This window comes from Strongylocentrotus purpuratus, unplaced genomic scaffold (assembly GCF_000002235.5).
Source record: "Strongylocentrotus purpuratus isolate Spur 01 unplaced genomic scaffold, Spur_5.0 spur5_scaffold_6, whole genome shotgun sequence".
NCBI classification, from domain to species: Eukaryota; Metazoa; Echinodermata; class Echinoidea; order Camarodonta; family Strongylocentrotidae; genus Strongylocentrotus; species Strongylocentrotus purpuratus.
This window is the reverse complement of record NW_022145612.1, coordinates 45,481,968-45,502,579: the sequence shown is the minus strand read 5'-3', so window position 1 is coordinate 45,502,579 and position 20,612 is coordinate 45,481,968. Positions and strand designations below refer to the sequence as shown.

General features: G+C 38.0%; 2 protein-coding genes across 3 annotated transcripts; one reads left to right on the top strand and one right to left on the bottom strand.

Moving 5' to 3' along the window:
* Nucleotides 1-1,619: 1,619 nt before the first annotated feature.
* Nucleotides 1,620-12,127, bottom strand: LOC585526 (ras homolog gene family, member). Its single transcript, XM_030972658.1, has 4 exons — nucleotides 11,934-12,127; nucleotides 5,624-5,814; nucleotides 4,547-4,696; nucleotides 1,620-4,098 (listed from the first exon to the last, which is right to left on the bottom strand). The coding sequence occupies exons 2-4, from the start codon at nucleotides 5,777-5,779 to the stop codon at nucleotides 3,823-3,825; spliced, it is 582 nt and encodes a 193-aa protein (XP_030828518.1). The 5' UTR covers nucleotides 5,780-5,814; nucleotides 11,934-12,127; the 3' UTR covers nucleotides 1,620-3,822.
* On the top strand, nucleotides 8,818-19,972 carry LOC115919274 (ras-like GTP-binding protein rhoA). Of its 2 annotated transcripts, none has more exons than XM_030972657.1 (4): nucleotides 8,818-8,912; nucleotides 16,378-16,556; nucleotides 18,017-18,169; nucleotides 19,231-19,972. In XM_030972657.1, the coding sequence occupies exons 2-4, from the start codon at nucleotides 16,392-16,394 to the stop codon at nucleotides 19,504-19,506; spliced, it is 594 nt and encodes a 197-aa protein (XP_030828517.1). In that variant the 5' UTR covers nucleotides 8,818-8,912; nucleotides 16,378-16,391; the 3' UTR covers nucleotides 19,507-19,972. The 2 variants fall into 2 exon arrangements, with proteins under 2 accessions (XP_030828517.1, XP_030828516.1); XM_030972656.1 differs by lacking the exon at nucleotides 8,818-8,912 and adding an exon at nucleotides 14,393-14,460.
* The last annotated feature ends 640 nt before the right edge of the window (nucleotides 19,973-20,612 follow it).

Below are 20,612 nucleotides of genomic sequence, written 5' to 3'. Positions count from 1 at the left end.
GCGGCTGACCAATTAATCAAATATAAAAAGTTAAGCTGTGATAAAAAGTGAAACAAACAACAATTACATGAAAAATATAATGAATTTAACAAACGTTAAAATCTGTAGCTAATATCAATATACGTCCATCAAGTATTTTTTTGTATTTACATTTGAAAGTGTTAACAAATTTCAATTCACGTATTTTACGAGGTATAGTACTCCATAAGCAAGGTCCATTAAATATTACTGTACCTTTATATGAAATTGTATGTATAAGTGGCAAGTGAAAATTCTCAGCATTTCTAGTACTATACTGGTGTATATTACAATTTAGTATAAAAAGTTTTAAAAGTGATTTGGGAAGGATTTGTAAATAGCACTGGAACATAAATATTGCACATTGATAATTATACATATCAGTAAAATTCAATATTTTCATTTCTTTAAAAAGTGGATGTGAATGGGCAAGATAAGAAGTATGACAAATAGTACGAATTGCACGTTTTTGCAATAAAATCACTTTCCTAATATGGGTTTCATGTGCATTCCCCCATGCAAGTATTCCATAATACAAAAATGGTAATATCAAACTGTTATATATCATCTTCAATATACATTTAGGAAATGATTTTAATTTATACATAACACCAATATTTTTCGATGATACATTACAAACAGCATTTATGATCAGTCCATTTCAACTTATTATCAATGGTTATGCCAAGAAATTTAAGTGAAGAGACCTGTTTAATTTCTGTATTACACAAACGAATAATAATAGAATCAGTGTCACATTTTTTATTAGTAAAAATCATATAATGTGTCTAACTTATATTAATTGACAATTTATTTACAGAAAACCATGTGTTTATTAACTTAATTTCTCGATTAAATATATCTTGAAGTGATTGTATATTTTGATGGAATAAAAAAATGCTTGTATCGTCGGCAAATAAAATTGATTTTAAAATTCTCGACACACTGGGAAGATCATTGATATATAAAATAAACAATAATGGCCCTAATATGGATCCTTGAGGTACTCCACATTTGATTTCTTGGTAATTTGATTTTACATTAGCAATAGAAACAAATTGATGACGACGTAACAAATAACTTTTAAAAAGATCTAAACCGATTCCCCTTATTCCACATTGATATAATTTCACCAACAGTATATGATGGTCTAACGTGTCAAAAGCCTTACTAAGGTCTAAAAACAATCCAAGCATAACTTCATTATCTATTGCAGAGGCTACCTTATGAATAAAATCAATTATTGCACATGAAGTAGAATGTCCAGCTTTAAAACCATACTGATTATTGGTTGATACAGATACATGTTTTTCATTCAGACATTGAACAAATCGAGCACGACACGACATTTGAAAACCAAAAAAGCAAAGGAATATGAATTCTACACTTAAAACAAAGTAGTAAAAAGCAAACAACAACAACAACTATGTACAAAATGTAAAGAAGAACTTAAATGGATAAAATGTAAGAAAGTTATTGGATGTCTAGAGAATATATTGCTGTAGCAAATGTATATAAAATGTATTAAATAAATTACTGTATACATTTAAAATACGGCATACATATAATTGCGTATAGAATTACCAGCTTGTACCAAGGCACTGCATCATGAAATAGAAATACTGAATTTTTGTTTGTACAAAATGTAATGAAAGACATCTACAGAACCACTAGGGTATGAGCTCAAAGATCAGGGCCCTGTTTCACAAAACTTGATATCAATAACTGTTATAAGCTACTAAAACCATATGATCGGCTTAAGGCAAATTTGTTATTGATAACAAGTTTTGTAAAACAGGGCCCAGATGCAACTTTTCTGCCTCTTTGGTGACTTTTTTTCATCCTGCACACAAAATATTGGAGAATACTTGTACATGTATGTACATGTACAGTATGTACATTTATCGCAATTTGTCAAGAAATTGAATCTGCTAGACCGCGAGTAAGTTTGCCATTCAAGATCTCTGATTTACTAAACATTTATTAATTGCAAAATGCATCATAATGTTCAATGCCATACATGTATGTACATTCCGCTATGACAATCTTTGAAGCAGCTGTAGTTTTTTTCATACGAGCCTTGAACAGTTTGAGACAAATGGAAGAAAACCAAAAAGGCACCAAGATGCAGTCATCTTCCACCACATAATGTACACTGTATATTGTATAGATTACACTCAGATCGTGTTTCCATAGTTACCATGTACTGTGTATTTGTATACTTCACAACAAGAAAATAGAAAACAAGCAAAAACACAAGTGAAAGCGTTGGCAAAGAAATCCCCCTTTTTCACCTCTTGGCAATGTAAAGAACATACACCCATCACAGCTGAAAGAAAATGTACAAAAATTTCACCTCCCAAAACCCTGAATAATTTCTTAACAAATTATCAATTGCAAAAGTTACACACAATAAAATCTCATGATGGCATTTCAGTTTGAAAAGGCACATTGTGAAAAAAAAGAATATCATGTTTTAAGAAAAAAACATTTTAATAAGGCAATTTTCTGAAGGTCGCTTCATTACAATATACATGTAGGCAAACTTGAAAAGGATGTCAATCTCTCTCTCTCTCTCTTTCTCTCTCTCACACACCCACACACACACTCTTTTGATAATTTACAAGAATATGCCATTCACAGTAGCATTTTTTAGCTTATTTCTCTGATCATTTCCATAATGCTCTTGTTGTTGAGTTTGTATTGCTTAGTTTCAAACATGAAAGCGTCCACAATCAATTCCATAAGTATTACGTAGTGAATCACCATTAATACTAAGAATCCTAATTAACTTTGGAAACTGGGAGGAAAACAAAAGGAGCCTTCCCTACATATATACTGTATACATACACTCTACATGACTTTTGTGTAACTTTCTTATGAATTACCATTTCTTAAGAAAAATACTAGAGCTGTTGCAATCGGTGTCTTTGCATACAGGAACATATCGCCTGCTCAAACGAGCTAGAAGGTTGTTAACTCGTATCCTTTTGATACCGGTACAGAGTTTACTTCCTTCTGGCTCTCAACAGAGGTTAATCATTTTACATCAAGACTGAGAAAAGAGTATTAAGCAACAGAGCATAATTTTGGTTCAGAGCCGAAAAGGTGTTGATTCCCTCTCATACGAATATGTTTAAAAGAGGCAATAATACTCTTCTGGCTCTCAATAGACAATATTTTGTGTTTCACAATTGAAATAATTACGAATCTATATTGCATATTTAGTGCTTTGCTTTATTTATCACATCATGGATGCGCATCAAGCTTGACTGCTTAAAATGATACACAAGAAAATTAACTTATTTCCAGGTACTAAACTCAATGTGAAACACTCATCCCAGAAAGAAAAGCTGTTCCATTTACTAGGCCTACAGTCTATTCTATTTTTTTTTTAAATTTCTGGATAATTAGACGTAGTAATACATGAGAGAGAGCTCAGCTGGCCAAATTATCTCTACAAAGAAAATGGTTACATCCGCCTGAAGATCTATGTAAAAATCTCAAGACACTAGCCACGAGGTGTAGTAGAGTTCACAAACTCCAGTGCGACCTTGGTATCTGAGGTCACCGCGGGTCGCATCTTCAATGTAGAGTTATGTTGTGGTAAATGCATCTGGTCCATATGCTCTTCCTGCAATGTACACATCCCTCCTATTGTCTTCTTGAAAAATTCCTGCATGTACACGCTCACTTCAATAGCTCCAAAGTTTACTGAAACATGTGCCTTTTAATAATAAAAGCTTAGTTTGACTGACACAGTTTGATCATTGTCCGATGTCTTAGAAGATCTTACACGATGTCTTAGAAGATCTTGCATGAAAGCTTCTTCTTGCGCTTCTTGCTCTGCAGTGCTGCCCTTGCGGCCGTTTCAAAGACCTCCCTCACCCCATCGTTGGTCTTGGCCGAACACTCCATGTACTTGGCAGCATTGATCTTGACCGCCATCTGGTGACCTTCGTCGTACGTGACGGGGGTCTGCTTGGTCCGCTGCAGCTCCATCTTGGTGTTGTCGTCGTTACGAAGGTCCTTCTTGTTACCCACCAGGATGATGGGCACGTTGGGACAGAAATGCTTGACCTAGACAGGACAGGAAGAGATGAAAGAGAGAACAGTATTACACAAAATTTCACAACTAAAAAGACCTTCAGGATCATTCTTTTTTACCCCTATAAATCTGTTTAAATTCATGACCAGATAAAGAAGTTGAATTTGAATATCCTCAACCGTGCTACAAGTACATCTAAAGGTATTGTATCATAAAAAGTAGTTTCTTATATTTGTCATAAAACGAAAGAGATTATGTATTAGAAATTAAAAATTGACCACCTCACTAAATATCAGTACAAGTACCGGCATGCAATTCTTAAATTATTACAGGGCGGCTACAGACGACCCCATCTAAAAATGTACATGTACCTCAATACCTCTAATTCACATATTATATTTTAAGTAGAAATTGTAAACCTATAGGTGGTAGTGTAACCTTTTAACAATTGATTGATGCAAAACATTTTTTTGTTCTTACCTCTGGTGTCCATTTCTCAGGGATGTTTTCTAAACTGTCTGGATTGTCGATAGCAAAGCACATGAGTATAACGTCTGTGTCTGGATATGAGAGCGGTCTCAGTCTGTCGTAGGCTTCCTGACCTGCTGTATCCCATAATGCTAATTCAACCTGGACAAAAGAAAGAAAGAAAGGAAAAGAGTTGGTTAATTTTTCATGTTACATCAATTTATCCTTTTTTCCAACAACAAAATCCAAAAAATATCATACAAGTTCATGACCAATAAATGTTGCAACATTTTCATTGAGTATTCATCATACTGTAAACGCTGTTATTTTCGCATGATTAATTTTTCGCACTGAGCGACCTCAAAACATATTCGCGGGTTCTTAAACTTGCGTTGCACCGTTTGCACGCAATTCTGCCCATTCAAAACATTTAAGTCATGCTTATATATTCGTGGACACTGACTTTAGCGCAAAATCTGTGAAAATTAAAGCAATATTACTACGTTTAAAGTAACTGAAAACATAAACAGGTCTGCAATCTGCATCGTTCCTGGGGAAGTGATTCAAGAGAAAAATGCTTTCCAATTTAAGTTCCTCATCATTCATCACCATGATTGTCATCACTCAAGTTTATTCATCTGTAGTATTTATTTTACAATTACAGTGAACCAGTATTGTACATGTACGTATGTACATGTACAGTCAAACATGTCAATAGCGACCTGTAGACAGGTTCCTTAAGTACATGTTTCAATGAGAAACCATTTTCAAGGGAAACAAACAAAATGTGGTCTTTGTAGACAGGTGGGTCAGGTGGTCATTGTAGACAGGTAGTCACTAATGCAGGTTTGACTTTATACAATGTACATGTTTATGTGCATTTTTTCTGCATTTGATTTCTTCTACTTACTATTTTTCCCTTTGTCACAGTTTACAAAAATTAAGTTGAAGTTACACTACAGACATAATTTGCATACCAGTACTGTAAAGATGTAACGACTAGACATTCATAAACTGTTCCTTGCATGATTCTGTGGACAGCATGACTACATAAATGTAAGAATCAAATGATAAGTAAAAACATCTCACCTGTTTGCTATCTACTTCTAGAGCAGCTACATAGCTCTCAAATACTGTTGGGACGTAGACTTCAGGGAACTGGTCTCTGCTAAATACTGTGAGCAGACACGTCTTTCCACAAGCACCATCTCCAACGATGACCAACTTTTTCCTAATCGCAGCCATATTATTTTGTTTCGGTGAATCGGTAAAATCTCGCCCTGTGTGAGGAAAACGGAAAAGAAACATCATTTAACGGTTTATGTATGTACATGGACTGCCAACACATACAGTTGTAGGGTTAGGATTAGGTTTAGAGATACACATGTAATATGAACTTTAAGTTTAAATATTACTTCTAAATAAAGCTAAAGCATGACATTTCATATACTGACCTCTATGACCCTCAACCTTTGACCTGCTTTACTGCAAAATCGAATTAGATAGTCTTCCTATAGTGATTCATACTATCACCTTGTTTGAAGCTTGGTAGGTTTCATGAAACCGTCATAAGTACAAGTTCACCGACATCCCATTGAAACGCGTGTTAAACTTAATGGATGTCTGTGAACTTGTACGTACATGTATGACGGTTTTGTAAGACGCTGCCCTGTACATTACCTCTATTGTTGGTTCGATATCACGATAGCGAGGCTACAATGTAATTCAAAAAATTAAAAATGTAATACCTGGAATTTTGGAAATTGACCTCAAAGACCTTTGACCTACCTAATGTACATAGATGTACTTCAAAATCTAATGAGATCATCTTCCTATTGGAAATTGACCTCAAAGACCATTGACCTACCTAATGTACATAGATGTACTGCAAATGGGACATAGATTTAGACTAGATCTAGTACCTTTAAAGCAAGCGCACAGTTTTTTTTTTTTTTTAATTTGCGAAGCATTTTTAATCAATCGCAACTCTTTACTTTACCTTATAACACAGGGCCCTGATTAAGCATTAAAAGAAGTACAATAGAAAGTCCTTGTCAATTTGAAGTCAACATAACCAAGTTACACATGTAGGCTGCAGTACTACTAGTACTGTCTAGGCTGTATACACGTATCACACCATCTACCACAACGCATCGACCACCGCCACCGGAGAGGGAACCGGTGCAGCCGATGACAAAGCTAGGCTCCAGCCTAGTCTAGGTAAATGCAACGGTGGTGGGCTTATACCATAAGGGTGGGTAGCGTCGCGTCGCGGCGCGTTGACTTGAACGCGACCATTCGTCCAAAGCCCCCCCCCCCCCCCCGGTTTGACCGAAAGGGTGCGTTGGATTGTTAAGGCGCGTCAGGTCAGATAATGCGACCAAATGGCACATACGGGGGGGGGGGGGGGGCTTATTGCAATGACGACCTTCGTCATTGCCTTGTTTTCGTTCACATTCTGCCCCATTAATATTCTCCTTTTCCTTTTCCTTTTCCTTATCCTTATCCTTATCGTCAGGAAATCGCATTCGTTTTGCACGTAGTGTTTGTGATTCCTAGTTAGGTGCTTTCCTCATGTCCTTTTCCTTTCAAATTTCATAGGCATAGTCTCTAACATCTCATCAAGGTCACTACATTCTTCGATTTTGGAAATCACTCATGCATGACCGTCCAGGCGCCATTTTGTCTGTTTCTGGTCCATTTTAAGGCCTTTATATCTTCCTTCCTATCTCCACTATCCTAGATCCTACAAACTTCTAACAAATTCCTCTAGATAGTCTGAGAGATGTTCTTTCATCTGCGACGTATGACTTGACCTTCAAAATGCCATCTTCATACTCGAAATTCAAATCTAAAACCGACTCCGTCAAAAATCTCTCAAGTTCTTGAAAAATGGACCCCTAAATAAGCTAAAACTGCCATAACTTTCTCATATAGATTCCGTTTTGTATTTAAATCTCACAGTATCTTTATCTCATAATTGCACATAGCCATGCCAAATTTCACGCTCCAATGGCTTTGCACAACATAAATAGCGCCCTCTAAAGTTCTGGGAATTGGCTTTCTCTTTGTGGCCGTATCTCCATAATGGCTTGGCAAACCCGTACCCTTTTTTGGATTTAGATACTTGAAGATATGCTCTTTCCAGCCATATACAAAATTATATACCCTATCACTGACCAAATTTGAGAAAATTGCCCTCCAAATTCGCCATTTTCAAGAAAATTCCGAAATAACTTCAACTTGCTCTAAAATGGCGATCTTTATACCTACATCAATGAAACTTGGCAGACATATGTATCCATATACGTGACAACTGTCTGCAAAGTTTGGTAAATTTTAATAACGTCAGCGCAAAGTTATCTCCAAAAATGATGAATTTGCTATGCATTACGTAATAGCGCCTTTAATGCGTGCAGTACATTGCGTGCAGATGACAATGGTGTCAAACTGACCGCAATGAAGTGCCCTTTCGAATGATACCAAGTATGGTATATGTTTACACAGAAAATTGTGAGTAAATCGCATTTGAACAAGGGTCACTATACGAATTCCGCCCGATTATAACACTTATCGGCCATGACGTCATTTTTTTCAGACTACTTTTCGCCCCCTAAACATCCTTTTTTTTCCTTGAAAATTTGCAATGACATTCCGAGATGCAATACGCAGGGCACCTCGTGGCCGGATTTTTAAAATTGGTCAAGGGGGCCATTTAAGACGCCATTTTGTCCTTTAAATCTATTTTACATCACATGTTTCGATAGGATTATCATAGAAAAAAAAAGAGTAGTTTACAATAACGACCATGAAATTCTCTTTCCAATGATACCATATACGGCCCATAAAGAGACATAAAGAGAGAGAGAAAAAACAATTTAACTCCGGTCATAATACAGATCCTCTACGTTTTCCGCCCATGCATTACACGCATTGTCTATGGGGCAAATCGGGTTCACGCTTTTGACCCCTAGAACGATCTTGATTGCAATGACGAACATGCAACTAATCCCATTTGTTTTTGCACGCAGTGCTGGCGAGCCCTTTCTAGGTTCTTTCCCCTATCCCAATTTCTTTCAAACAGCGTAGGCATAGTCAATACCATCCCATCAAGGTCACTGTTGAGGCCTTTCTTTCGCCCTACCTGTCTCCAATATATCAGAAGCTAAAGACTTCGTACAAATTGCTCTGGATAGTCCGAGAGAAGCTCTTTCGTTCGACACGTAGAAACACGGCGTCATTGCACGCACATCGTTGTGACACGATTGCATTTCTAGTTCCAAATGTACCCGTTCAGAGCATCGAAGTTTCAAGTAAGAGCACTGAAGAGAGACTGGACACGTGCGACCGGGCTTCAAGCTTCCTGATCATTTTCGTGGTGAGTTTATATGAGTATTCCTGCATATTATCCTGTTTTTTGTGTGGTACGTGTTTAAGTATACTAGTAAAATGTCAGAATATAGAAGTTTATGTTTTTTTGCCAAGTGTTAAACCGTAATGTTGTATTAAACTGAACTTGATGATCGGATCGTGCAGTTGATCGGATTGACTGAGATCAGTCCCATGTGCTTAATTTGGCGTAATCTTTCAGAACTAACTAGGTCTAAGGGGCTACTTAATGAGGCTCTATTAAAGACCGTCAATACTACTGGGCCAGAAGGGATTAGACCACACAGCGAGGTCACTGACAGGTGGCTATCTCATTAACTCAGCTCTCAACTAACATAAGAAAAAGAGGATCATGGGGAACCAACGGCAACAGGCACAAATTGGGGAAGTTTTCTATATAGTCTAGACATGCTAGAGGGAGCTCGGAGCAAGTAGCTACAATACAAGTGAAGTACACTGTCGCCATAAAGGTGGAATATTTCAGTTTTACCCCAATTTATTGAATTATTTTAAAAATTATTTAAAAATAACAGATCTAGATAATAGTATACAATCTCAGATTTTATTGAATAATAATTTGCCAATGTGTGTTTTGCGGTACTGCTAAAGCATGTGTATGCTACTATACTCATTAACTAAGGGACCTACGCCCTCAAGTCATAAATGACAGTAATGAGGATTAATGCCCCACAAAAGAGCATTAATATAGCACATCGACACGGTTTTGGTCCTGAGGCCTCACAGTTATGAGGCGTTTGTTTTGTCACTGAACCATGACTGTACGCATTGGGGGCTAGGGTAGGGGGCAGTTTCCATAAATAAAAAAAAACACAGAAAATGCAATAAATTTTCAATAATTTATTGCATTTTACCCCGGTCCCCAAAATAAAAAAATCCTCTGGTCGGCCATGCATTATGACTTAAGGCATGGGCACACAAAAGATTTTTTATGTTGGGAACCGGGGTAAAATGCAATAAATTATTAAAAATTTATTGCATTTTCTGTGTTTTTTTAATATTTATGGAAACTGACCCCTTTAAATAGACTTCTAAATCACTAAAGAGAAAACATATGATTGCTTATTAAAAATAAAATAAAGGAAAGAAAGAAGAGGAAAAAGAAGAAAAGAGGGAGACGGGGGCAAAGGGCTCGTGCCTCCCCCCCCCCCCCCCCGCCAAAAAATAAATAAGAGAGAGAGAGAGAGAAGGGAAAGGGAAAGAGAAGATTAAGGAAAGAAGAAAAGAGGGAGACGGGGGCGAAGGGCTCTTGCCTCCCCCCCCCCCCCCGCCTAAAAATAAATAATAGAGAGAGAGAGAGAGAGAGAGAGAGAAGGGAAAGGGAAAGAGAAGATAAAGGAAAGAAAGAAGAGGAAGAAGAAGAAAAGAGGGAAACAGGGGGCGAAGGGCTCTTGCCTTTCACCCGCCCCCCCCCCCCCCCCGCCAAAAAATAAATAATAGAGAGAAAGAGAGAGAGAGAAGGGAAAGGAAAAGAGAAGATAAAGGAAAGAAGAAGAAAGGGAGACGGGGGCGAAGGGCTTTTGCCTCCCCCCCCCCCCCGCCAAAAAATAAATAATAGAGAGAGAGAAGGGAAAGGGAAAGAGAAAGAGAAGATAAAGGAAAGAAAGAAGAGGAAGAAGAAGAAAAGAGGGAGAGGGGGGCAAAGGGCTCTTGCCTCCTCCCCCTCCCCCCCCCCCCCGCCTAAAAATAAATAATAGAGATAGAGATAGGTATGCAAGAGCCCTTAGCCCTTTGCCCCCCCCCCCCCGCACAAAAGAGAGACATAGAGAGAGAGAAGGAAAAGAAGAGAAAGGGAAAGAAAGAAGAAGAAAAAAGTGGGGGGAAAGGAGATCGGGGAGGGGGGCGGCGAAAGGCCCTTTCCCCAGCAAACCTAAAACAGAGAGAAGGAAGGGAAAGGAAAATAGGAGAGAAAGGGAAAGGAAAATAGGAGAGAAAAAAGAAAGGTAGGGGAGATCAGCTACGATTAGAAAAAAGGGGGGAAAGGAGATCGGGGGGCCGAAAGGGCCTTGCCTCCCAGCTGTTACCCCCCCCCCCCCCATCAAAAAAAAATAGGAAGAAGAAAAGAAAAGAGTAAAAAGAAGGGGAGAACAGTTGCGATTAATCCCGCCAACAAATTGTGGATGGGGGGGGGGGCGGCGAAAGGCCCTTTCCCCAGCAAACCTAAAACAGAGAGAAGGAAGGGAAAGGAAAATAGGAGAGAAAGGGAAAGAAAAAAGAAAGGTAGGGGAGATCAGTTACGATAAGAAAAAAGGGGGGAAAGGAGATCGGGGGGGCGAAAGGGCCTTGCCTCCCAGCTGTTACCCCCCCCCCCCCATCAAATAATAAGAGAGAAGGAAGGAAAGGGAAAGGAAAAGAGGAGAGAAAGGGAAGGAAAAAATAGGGAGAAGAAAAGAAGGGGCACCCCCCCCCCCACAAAAAAAATGGGGGAAGGGAAAGATAAAGAGGAGAGCTAAAAGGGAACAAAAAAGAGGAAAAGGAAAAGGAAAAGAAAAGGGTAAAAAGAAGGGAACAGTTGCGATTAATCCTGCCAACAAACCTAAAACATTGGCGTAGTAATGGGGGTGGGGTGACAGATGCCAAATATAATTCAAACGTGGTTTATTTCTTATTCGATACCCTTGATTTACAAGATTATTATTTTTTAAATACTTTTTAAATATGTTAACACATCCTTTCGGCCATACCGGGGGGGGGGGGGCTTTGGACGAATGGTAGCGTTCAAGTTAACGCGACGCGACGCGACACTCCCAACGCACCCTTTCGGTCAAACCGGGGGGGGGGGGGGCTTTGGACGAATGGTCGCGTTCAAGTCAACGCGCCGCGCCGCGACGCTACCCACCCTAATGGCATAAGCCACGGTGGTGTATCTGTCCGCCCGGTGCCGTTGCAGAAATCGAAATCCTAAACTTGCCTTCGACCTTCCGAAAAATTCTTCGATAACACACGTAACTAAAGTAACAGCAATAAATACAAGAAAGTGCTTAAAACTCACCAAAAAGTTGCAACTGCAAGCTACGGGGGCATCAAAAATATAATAGCTTATTTATTGTGCTCAAATTCTTGTGTTAAATCCAAATTTATCCGTTTGACAATCGAATCCATGAGCTGGTTTACCTATGCAGCGCTTATTCTCTGTACGCGTCTACTGTGAACATCTCACTCGAGGTCGGTGGTATTTATACGTTGTACCCGTGCATTCTAAAAATAGCACCCGGATAGCTCTTTCATTGGTTGAAAGAGAAATTACGAAATCTTCCAAGCTTTAGACAGTTTGAACATTACAGAATAAAGATGTTTTTAATCACATTCACATCTATTGCGATGTATTCTGTTTGTCTTTGATATAAGATCATTTTGCATGTAAAATATATGAACATCACTGGGATTAGAACATTCATTGTAGGCCTAATTAGATTTGAAAGTCCTTGTTTTTACATGTCTTCTTCACTTTATGCCAATAAATATAAACTATTCAAACTGGGAACAAAACAAATGAACAGTAATTAAAATTATTTTATAAGCAACGATAATGGAACATAAAAGTATTTCTTTATATACATAAAAAGGGGCAACATGAACAATTTTGACAAATCCTGCAACATGGGAGAAAAGTATCAAAACTCATCAAAAATTATCAAAATCATCAAAAGTGGTCAATTCTAATTCAATTTCAAATCTCGACTTCTAGTTAAAAGCACATTATTTTACTGAAATTCAGGGCCCTTTTCACGAAAACTTGATAGTGTAAAGTTTGATGACAAATTTACTAACAGCCAATCAAATTATTATCTGTTATTGTGTATACCTTATGATATAATTCTATATAACAGAGGGTCATCTTTAAAAAATATAGATTGTGCATAAGAACACTGAGTTTCAAGTCCGAATGATTTTGCAAGATGAACTGGAAAGTTTTCGTTTCCTTTCCATCTTCTCTTTTATAGAGTTATGATGGAAGAAAACACTGAAGCAGAATTGTGATAAGTAATAGACCAACTACATATTTATCAAATTACTAAGGATAAAAGCCACTGTTGATTAGGCTAGGCCAAAACAGACCGTGAATTCGGATTAAATGTTATTATGCCCTTGAAGTTTCCTTGCTCACTTCATCTACATAATGTTATTCTTTAAAAATATTGTGAATTGATAATAGGACCTATATACCCTCACATACACACATGTTTTGAACAATTTTATTTGTTGCATTTAAACTGAGAGCAGGGTAATGGATGGCAGCAAAATTAAAGACAATATGAAAGAACAAAATAGAATATGAATTAAAGGCAACATGAAAGAACGAAATAGAATATTAAATATTCTATTTTGTTCTTTCATATTGTCTTTAATTTTGTTGCCATCAAATTTTGATGAAGTATAGATAGATAGAACAATGGTAATACCTTGAAGTACATGTCAAAATAGGTTGTTATATTAATTTTAATTAAGTTCTATATGTAAATGGGAGTGAAATATGGTGTACAACCATTCTTCACCCTGATATTTTTTTTTTCATCCACAAAATATAGTTTATGATTTTATATTATGTTAAGCCCATTACACGTTTTCTGTATAAACACATAATAATGAAAGAAATTAAAAAACAAGAACTTTACTCGGCATATTGCAAGCGTTGAAATAGAATTGATCGAATGTCTAAGAATAGAACACAAAACTGCCGAAAACAGAATTGGTCATGTTTGGGTGTGTATACCATCCAAATGACTCATACAATACCAATTCCGAGATGGCGCTGTTCACATTTTGGTAAAATAATATCGATAGTAATGTGGCGTAGCGTGTCAGGCGAATGCGGCGAGGGAACTCGGGGTAGGTGGTGGTGGTGGTGATGGTGGTGGGGGGGGGGGGGCACTGAACTTGTCTATACGTGGAGTAGAGTAGAGTGCAGTTGGGGAGTACTCCATCCCGCCCCTCCCCCTTTCTGGAAAAAATGTAACTGAAAACGTATACAACGCGTCATAAGTAGCGTCATTTAATACCCTTAATTATCTCTCCTTTCTCTCTCTCTCTCTCTCTCTCTCTCTCTCTCTCTCTCTCTCTCTCTCTCTCTCTATCTTGGTATTTTGATGGTTAATTATCTACCCAGTCTCTGTTATGAGGCATACGTTTATGATGAGCAGACAGAATATAAACATAAGAAGACTAATCTTGATTCTGTTATTTTCAAACTAACTAAATTAGGAAAATGCATCAAATGCTCTTTAGACCAAATATAATTTATAGGCCTCGCCTATTTTTAGATTGCATACGTTGGGTGCAAAGGTATAAAAGGATTGCACTCACACACCGCACCCCTCCGCACCCTTTCGATGAAAGCCGGAACGTACTGCAGGCCTAAACTTGATCATCATCATTTCCGTTCAGTTCCGTATCATTACTATATTTATTGTGTTTGAAACATATTCAATCTGTAACACCAATTATCATGGACATGAACTGATTTCCACAAACGTTTACCATTTTCGGGACCATTTTGCCTTACATTACAACTTTTATTGGTAAGTATAGTACTCTTTGGTTTCTTTCTGAATTTCATAATGACACAAGTGTGATTTGAGTAAGGGAGGTTTGTAAATTAAGGGGAGCAGTGAAGCACGTACCGTTTAAGAGCCGTATTCTGATGTTGTATTTTGTTTTTCTGTATGTATTTTTGTGTATTTCTGCATGTAACGTGTAAGACTGGTGGTGACGCAGATTTTTCGTCTGCCCCACCCCCCCCCCCCCCTTCCGAACTTTTTTCTCATTATGTCACTGCCCCTGGAATGTGAGCCCCCTGGAATGTTTGCCCCCCCCCCCCCATCCCAAACTGCTTCCGGTGCGCCTTGTAGTCAGTAGATTTTATTGTACTTAATTATATTTAATATTTTCTCAGTTGTTTAGTTAGTTTAGTTTTGTAAGCATTTAAATGTACGCATTATTTTTATTTGACGAGGCAAGAGCCCTTCGCCCTTCCCCGTTTCCCTCTTTCCTTCTTATTTTTCTTCTTTCTTTCTCTTTCCCTTCTCTCTCTCTCTCTCTCTCTTATTTATTTTTTTGGCGGGGGGGAGGTAAGAGCCTTTCGCCCTTCCCCCGTTTCCCTCTTTCCTTCTTCCTCTTCTTTCTTTCTTTCCTTCTATATTTTCTTTCCCTTTCCCTTTTCCTTCTCTCTCTCTCTTATTTATTTTTTGGCGGGGGGGTGAGGAGGAGGCAAGAGCCCTTCGCCCCCCCCCCCCGTTTCCCTGTTTTCTTCTTAGGCTATTCTTCTTTCTTTCCTTTTATCTTCCCTTTCCCTTTCCCTTTTTTCCTTCTCTCTATCTCCCCCATCAACATAGTAATAACGAAAGAGACCACACTGTAATTAAGACCATTTCATTTTATTTATTACATTTTCGATATACTTAAATTGGCAACTATTACCTTCTGTCCCAGATCCTCATTTTAAACGACTGATGCGAAAGACTAGTCGACGCAACCTTTCGAGAAAAGCCCCCCCCCCCCCCCCCCCCGCTTTTATCGAAAGGGTGTGTTAAAACGGTACTCCGCTCTCAACGCAACCTTTCGAGAAAAGCCCCGCGCCGCACCCCACCGCACCCTTTCGATGAAAGCCGGAACTGCAGGCCTAAACTTGATCATCATCATTTCCGTTCAGTTCCGTATCATTACTATATTTATTGTGTTTAAAACATATTCAATCTGTAACACCAACTATCATGGACATGAACTGATTTTTCACAAACGTTTATCATTTTGCCTTACATTACATCTTGTATTGGTAAGTATAGTACTCTTTTGTGTCTTTCTGAATTTCATAATGACACAAGTGTGATTTGAGTAAGGGAGGTTTGTAAATTAAGGGGAGCAGTGAAGCACGTACCGTTTAAGAGCCGTATTCTGATGTTGTATTTTGTTTTTGTTCTACCGTGTTTCTTAGCTTGTCTTTTTCTTATTCTCCTTTTCTGCTTCGATTACAAAAATGTACCATGGCAACCATGTCCAAATTACCATCCACTATGGTAACCATGGTTATCATGGTACCAAAACAATGAAATACATTGTTTAATGACCCAAAGTATTTCATTGTTTTGGTACCATGATAACCATGGTTACCATGATGGATGGTAATTTGGACAAAAGTACCATAGTTTCCATGGTACATTTTTGTAAGGATCTCCTTATTCTTCTCTTTCTTCTTCTCATTCCCCCTTTTCTCTTTTTCTTTTCCTCTGCTTCTCCTTCTCCTTCTACTTCTTTTTCTTCTTCTTCTTCTCTTCTCTTCTTCTAAGTTCTACTTAATTCTTACCATTTCTTCAACTACAGTTGAATCTAATCTGATGTATAGAGTTTTATAAAGAGCTATATAGTTCAACACAGGCGTGACGAATAGGTAGGCCTTATGATAACTGCCCCGTGTTATAATTTGTGTTATTTTCTTTCAGTGTTGAACTAGAGAATGGCTATTAGTACTATCAGGACAGACGTGTCCATAGTTGGGAGCCAATGCGGGAAAACGAGTCTCCAATCTGCATTCGTCAAAGGCAGATTCGACCCTCGAGATTTTAACATCTCGAGAGCTGAAATTGAGGGAACGTCTTGCATAGAAGTAAATGGCCAAAAGGTACGTTTACACAAACTCAGCTCAGTGCAGCTGAGCGGTGGAGAAGTCAGAGTATGAATAACTAAAAATTAATTAAAACAAAAAAGATAGACAACAATTGTCGGTGCGTCTAGCCATTACGAGGGGACTGGTGTATGGGGGCGGGGGATAGGGGCACCGGTTTATGAGGTGGATGCATAAAGCACGACAAAGAACAAGCCATCGAGCGTGGATATTCGTTCCTCTCCTCGTCTCGCTCTCTTTTGTGTGTGTGTGTGTGTGGGGGGGGGGGGGGGGTGGCACCAACAATTAAGCTTGGTTTAAAAACTTTTATTTCTGCAGTGTGCATGGTAATTAAAGGGACACTCCAAAAATACCTTACTTTCAATAGAAGCAGAAAAATCAGACTAACTAATCAAAAAAGGTTTGAGCAAAATCGGATAACTAATAATCACAAGACAAATTGGCAACTCACTAATGAGTCTGTGACGTCATTGCCTCACTTTCCACTAATTGTTTTCTTTATATTGACAAAATAAATTTCCAATTTCCCCCCTAAAGATCTTATTTTCTCACACCAGCATCCAAGTTATATTGATATTTAGATTGATGTTTTTGTGTGGATGCACTAATTTAGAGTATTTTTTTTCTTCTTCAGTTAAATCATGAATAATGTGAATTTTGATAAACTATTTATATAAAAATCAATGATTATGAATATACAATATTCAGAAAATAGTATAAATCCTTCAAAGTTCATAAAAGGTTTTGTGAAATGTCATGCACGCAATATGATACAAATCATAAAACCTGGGCAAAGGCATGGGGAAATCAAGTTTTTGTAGATAAAAAGGGAAATTATAATGGGAAAAAAATACATAAAGAAATATAAATAGAAAGGCAATGACGTCACAAACTGATAACCAAATTGGCAATTCGTGTAGTGATTTCCTAAGTTCCATACTCTTTCATACTTTAAAATAAACAACTTATAACTACCTTAATAAGTATTCGATTTTACTCAATTTTTTGGCTGTGTTTCTCTTGTTTTTCTGCATCTATTAAAAGCAATTTATTTTTGGAGTGGACTTAGCCTAAAAAATCTCACTACCTCGAAATTTGAATAGTCTGATCATGGACTTACTAGACATAGTAAGTTCATGGTCTGATAAAGACGGAAAGAATAAATCATTTTGAATTAATTAATAGATAGCTCTGTAATCTTTGTAACATGTTGCAGTGTTTACAATATGCCTTAGCTTTACATTGCAACCAAGCTACGTGAAATCACATACAAATTAAGAATAATACAATAATTATCTGCCCATTTTAATATCATGACTGCATTTCTGCAGAATATCTTTGTACGTAGACGTGCAAATTTCACAAACCTCTAGGAAATGTATTATTATATAGTTGTTGGATGTTTACTAAATATAGTATTTGATTGTAGCACCAGTCTTATTTATCACGATTGCTAGATTGAGCTGGGAATATGGGATACACCAAGTCAAGAATTGTATGGAAGACTGAGAACTGACTTCGCATACCCCAAGACGGATGTTGTAGTTCTTTGCTTCTCGTTTGATAAACCCAACAGTTTTGAAGACATCTCGAAGAAATGGATACCAGAGGTGAGACATAATGGTTCTCCGCAGTCAATATCCTAACGTAGATTAAAAGAAATTCTTATCTTTAACCCGACCCTGCATGGACCAAACACTATGGCCCGAATTCACAAAGCAAGGTTTGAGCTCAGACCAAGGTTTGAGCTCAAACCTCCTTTTGTTTCGCCAAACCTCCTTTTGTCATTTACAAACCTGGTTTGTAAATAACAAAAGGAGGTTTGGCGAAACAAAAGGAGGTTTGAGCTCAAACCTTGGTCTGAGCTCAAACCTTGCTTTGTGAATTCGGGCCTATTAGTCCAGTCAATCTAGCGATATTTAGGGGGTAACCCACCACCTCTACCTAACCACAACCCTGACCCTAAACCTTACCCAAACCCCATTGCAAAAAAAACAACCTATCGCAATAATTACCTTTGACAGAAGAAAGCCAGGGGCAAATGTTGGCAGCCCCGTTCCGGTTGATCTCATCTTATTGAAATGTTAAAAAGTTTTAAACATCATATTTAAGCGTTAGGGATTGGTGATCTTTTAGTTAATAGCTTATTACACCCTTTAGAGGGGCATGATATCTTAGTAATGTCCCTAATTTTGTCCCTGTGGTAGAACCTATGGGCAAAGACAAGGTCAAAGGTAAACGGTCAAAGCTGTAGGCTTCCCTTGGAATGTTACAGTATTCGAAAGGATGAAGATCAGTAGGTTTACATTGTTGAAATAGATCAGTATTCTCTTTTTTTCCTCATCAATATGTAAATGGGACCGTCAATACCTATAAAACATTTAATGAAGTTGGTAGACAAAGGGGACTGTGGTAAAAAAATGTAACCGGTTTTACATAACAAGTTTCCTGTGCTTGGCATGAAAATAATATTAAAACAGTTATGACCTGGAAGTGAATATAATTATGGCTGTCTGAAATCAAGTCAGTAGAAGCAAATATATACAGATCATAATATATATAGCGCTTTCGGTGGAAAGCGCTTTATAAGTAACGTTTTTATTATTTATTATTATTATTATTATATTTTATCAATGGTCTGTACGTTTTTTTTAAATCCCTTTTTTAATAGGTGAAGAAGTACCTCCCAAAGGCACCTATCATTTTGGTGGGGAACAAGAAAGATCTTCAAAGTGACAAGGATACAATACAAGAATTGTTAAAGGAGAATCAGGAACCGGTTAAAACAGAGGATGCCCAGGCCCTAGCAGAAAAGATCGGCGCCATTTCATATCTAGAATGCTCGGCCAAGGAGAACAAAGGCATCAGAGAAGTATTTGAGGCTTTAGCATTGGCAGGAATAAAACAGGATGAAAAGAAAAAGTCATCGAAATGCACCATCTTTTGAAAAAAATAAACCTAAGGTATCAGATTTCTGGCTTATCTGGGGGGTTGAAAATCGCTGATCGGACCAATTGGAATAAAAGTTCACCAGGAAAACCGTTTTTCATAACGAGTAAACTATTTTGATATAATATTATGTAAAGTCTTTACTTTTCTATTCTCATATATGTTTGTCATAAGCAGAGGCGGCACTCCGGGGGAAGGGGGGGGGGGGGCGGAGGGGCATATGGGTACAGTGCTCCAGTTTTTTTAAGTGCCCCTTTTAACATAGGAAATGTGCCCTTTTTTACTTTGACAAGTGCCCCTTTTCCTTTAAATAAGTGCCCCATTTATTTTGACATTGCCCATTTCCCTTGTGATAAGTGCCCCCCATTTTTGTTTATAACGAGCCCTTCCCCTCTTCATAAACGCCCCCTGTTCACCTCTGATAAATTAATGATTAGTACCCCCCCCCCCACATTTTTTTTTGATAACGAGCTCTTCCCCCTTTTCATTTTGACAAGAGCCCTTTTTCCTTTCGTATAAGTGCCCCGTTTCCTTTTTTGATTAAAGGCCCCTTCCCCTTCTCATTAATGCCCCCTTTTACCTCTAATAAGTGCCCCTTTTTATATAGCATTTATTCTTGCCACTCATTATAGTTTCAGGGGCGGATCTAGCTTTTTGCTAAGGGGGGGGTGACCAATAATGACGATGCGGAGCATCGTCCACGAGCCGCGAAGCGGCGAGCCGATTTTTTTTTGGGTGTTTATTTGAACCCCGTAAGTGATGTTTTCCTGGCATCTATTAACACAATGGAGACCGTAAAAAGCAGTGCATGAACACGTCCGTATTACACCCCCATGTATGGTAATTTACCCTGTATGCCAACTTTTTTGCATGATTCAAACATACCTTCCAGTAAAAAAAGATGCGAGACTGGATTGCCGCAACTTCTTTGCCCTGTTTGCTTCCATATTGCTTGTCACTACACTCAGACCAGACTGATATTGATAAAAAAGTGAGCAACTTGAACAAGTAATCCAGGAAATGAGCAGCCCAGCTCAGCGTGCGTTGCCAGGTTAAATCTTCACAAAATCCCCACCCAAACGACACTTAAAATATCCCCAAAGT